This window comes from Oryzias melastigma, linkage group LG15 (assembly GCF_002922805.2).
Source record: "Oryzias melastigma strain HK-1 linkage group LG15, ASM292280v2, whole genome shotgun sequence".
Lineage (NCBI taxonomy): Eukaryota > Metazoa > Chordata > Actinopteri > Beloniformes > Adrianichthyidae > Oryzias > Oryzias melastigma.
Window position 1 is genome coordinate 10,087,369 of NC_050526.1, and position 2,078 is coordinate 10,089,446.

General features: G+C 40.0%; 1 protein-coding gene across 1 annotated transcript; it reads right to left on the reverse strand.

The window, feature by feature from the left end:
• Nucleotides 1–1,032, reverse strand: LOC112161856 (myosin-4; the record flags this gene model as incomplete). The annotated part of the gene is given in 1 exon segment (XM_024297353.2): nt 1–1,032. A coding segment is annotated over 1 exon segment (476 nt), but the record flags the coding sequence as incomplete, so codon positions are not given.
• Between the last annotated feature and the right edge of the window lie 1,046 nt (nt 1,033–2,078).

The following is a 2,078-nucleotide window of genomic DNA, read 5'->3' on the forward strand; positions in this document are numbered from 1 at the left end:
TCTTGTAGATCCTGGAGTTCAACCTTCAGGGCACAGTTTTTATCTTTAAACCAGAATTCTCCTTTTTGGGTGTCTTTAAGGCTGGCGGCCGCCTTTTTCAACTCCTCGTCTAGAATTCTGGAAAGATTCTTTTGTTGCCTCAGAACAAAGGCTTCTTTCTGCAACTCTAGTAGCTTTTCTTTGGTTTTATCGAAAGGAAGCTCATGATGATAGTTGTTGATCATCTCAGCCTCTGCTCTTTGACGGATCAGACGTTTTTGCTTTTCCTGTGCCTGTAGGATCTGAGTTCGCAGCTCGGAGAGGATGGAGTCCTGCTGGGTGAGGTTCAGCTTCACCTCTTGGAGATCGGCCAGTGGCTGAACGGGATGGTCATTCTGGGGATCAATATGTCTATTTTGTTGGGCGGTCTTGGCTGGACGGGAATTGATTTGTTCATCTTGTTGAAGACAAGCCATTGTTCCAGAAATATGTGACATACTTTGTGATCTTGGTAAACAAGTCTGAATATTTAATTGCAAGTCTTGGAAGTTGATGATAAACTTTCCTCTGCTCTGCTGGAAACTCCTATGACTTGAGAACCAGTGAAACAAGTGAACCGAATTTCGCGTTCCGAAGTACAAGAACTTTTCTGAGCCACAAAAATGATGTCATTCGAGGTCAGCCTTTGATCTTCTGATGACATCAAATGTTTGTGATCATGCCATGATGTCATTTGAGGTCATAGCCTTTGATCTCTGTATGACATCATCGCATTGGATAATGTGTGTCATCATCTGATGATCTCACCCAGACTCCGCCTCCAGCGGCCCCCGGCTGAATTGAGTATGAGACCCCTGCTTTACAGGCTCCAAAGGAGCAGATGTTGATTTTTTATCCAGATGGTTTAATCCGCTTTAGTCTTTTGTTTCTTCATGGGAGTGCAGTCAGTGAATGTAAACCAAAACATATGGAGGTGTGGAATTAAACTGGATTTATCCTAAATACAGTGAAACAAGGCAACTATTGAAACCTTGACCAAAGTTTTCTGAAGTCAAAATGGAAGATGTGTCACATGACAGCAACAACCTTCAACAGAAAAGGGATGCAGAACTCATCAGCAATCCTCAACAGAATACCCGGATATCTAACACTAGAGGGCAGTATAACACAAGAGGACGTGTAGCCACGTTGATATGGCTGTGTGTGTGTGTGTGTGTGTTTGTGTGTGCATATGTGGCTTTTCCTGCTGTTTGGCACACTGAGCTTTGTGTTTCTCTTTCAGTCAAAACAGAACACTTTCTGTTTTTCTTTCCTTCTCTGCTCATTAGTCCTTTTTGTCACTGATCCTGCTCTAAGCTGCTTGATTAATAACAATCAAGCAGATTTTAGGTTAAAAAACAGTTTTCCCCTTTAAACTCTGCTCAGTAAATGTATTAAGTTACATTTTTTTCAAGAAATTACTATCAGTCATTGTCTATTGATCTGTGATTGAGCTGAGAATATTGTTTGTTGATTATACACTTCTCTGTTTTTTCTGCATAACTCACACTTTGACCATTTAAATTATCAAACTATGTTTACTATAATCCTCATATTACCTATGATAAAACAAAATCCAGTTTTAAAAGAGTTCATTTTACTCTTAAAAGCAGCAGTTCACAGCCCATGTATGAAGACACCAAAGGAAAAGCAACAATTGTCAAACCAAAACTACTGATAATGTGATCAAATTCTGTCAAGCTTATTCAATCACAATTAAGGGTTTAAGGGCAGACATACGGCCCATCAAATTGTTTAATCCGGAACAGTTATGAGGAGAAAAAAATATAAGGATGTTGGAAAAAAAAAGCCAATTTCTAGTACATTCCTGTGGTGAGTTGTGGTTCTGTTAAAAACTGACCGTAATGCACAATCCCGCCACTAGGGGCAGTAAAGGAGAACATACAAAACGATTTGTGGACATTTCTTTGCATTTTGCACACTTGAATGACATTGTGAAATGTGTTGGTACACGTGCAGGATTTGAATCCTGATATTGACGGCCTGGTAAAGGACAATTGATGGAGAGTTTCAGGAGAGAAAGGTAGGTTAACTCCAAA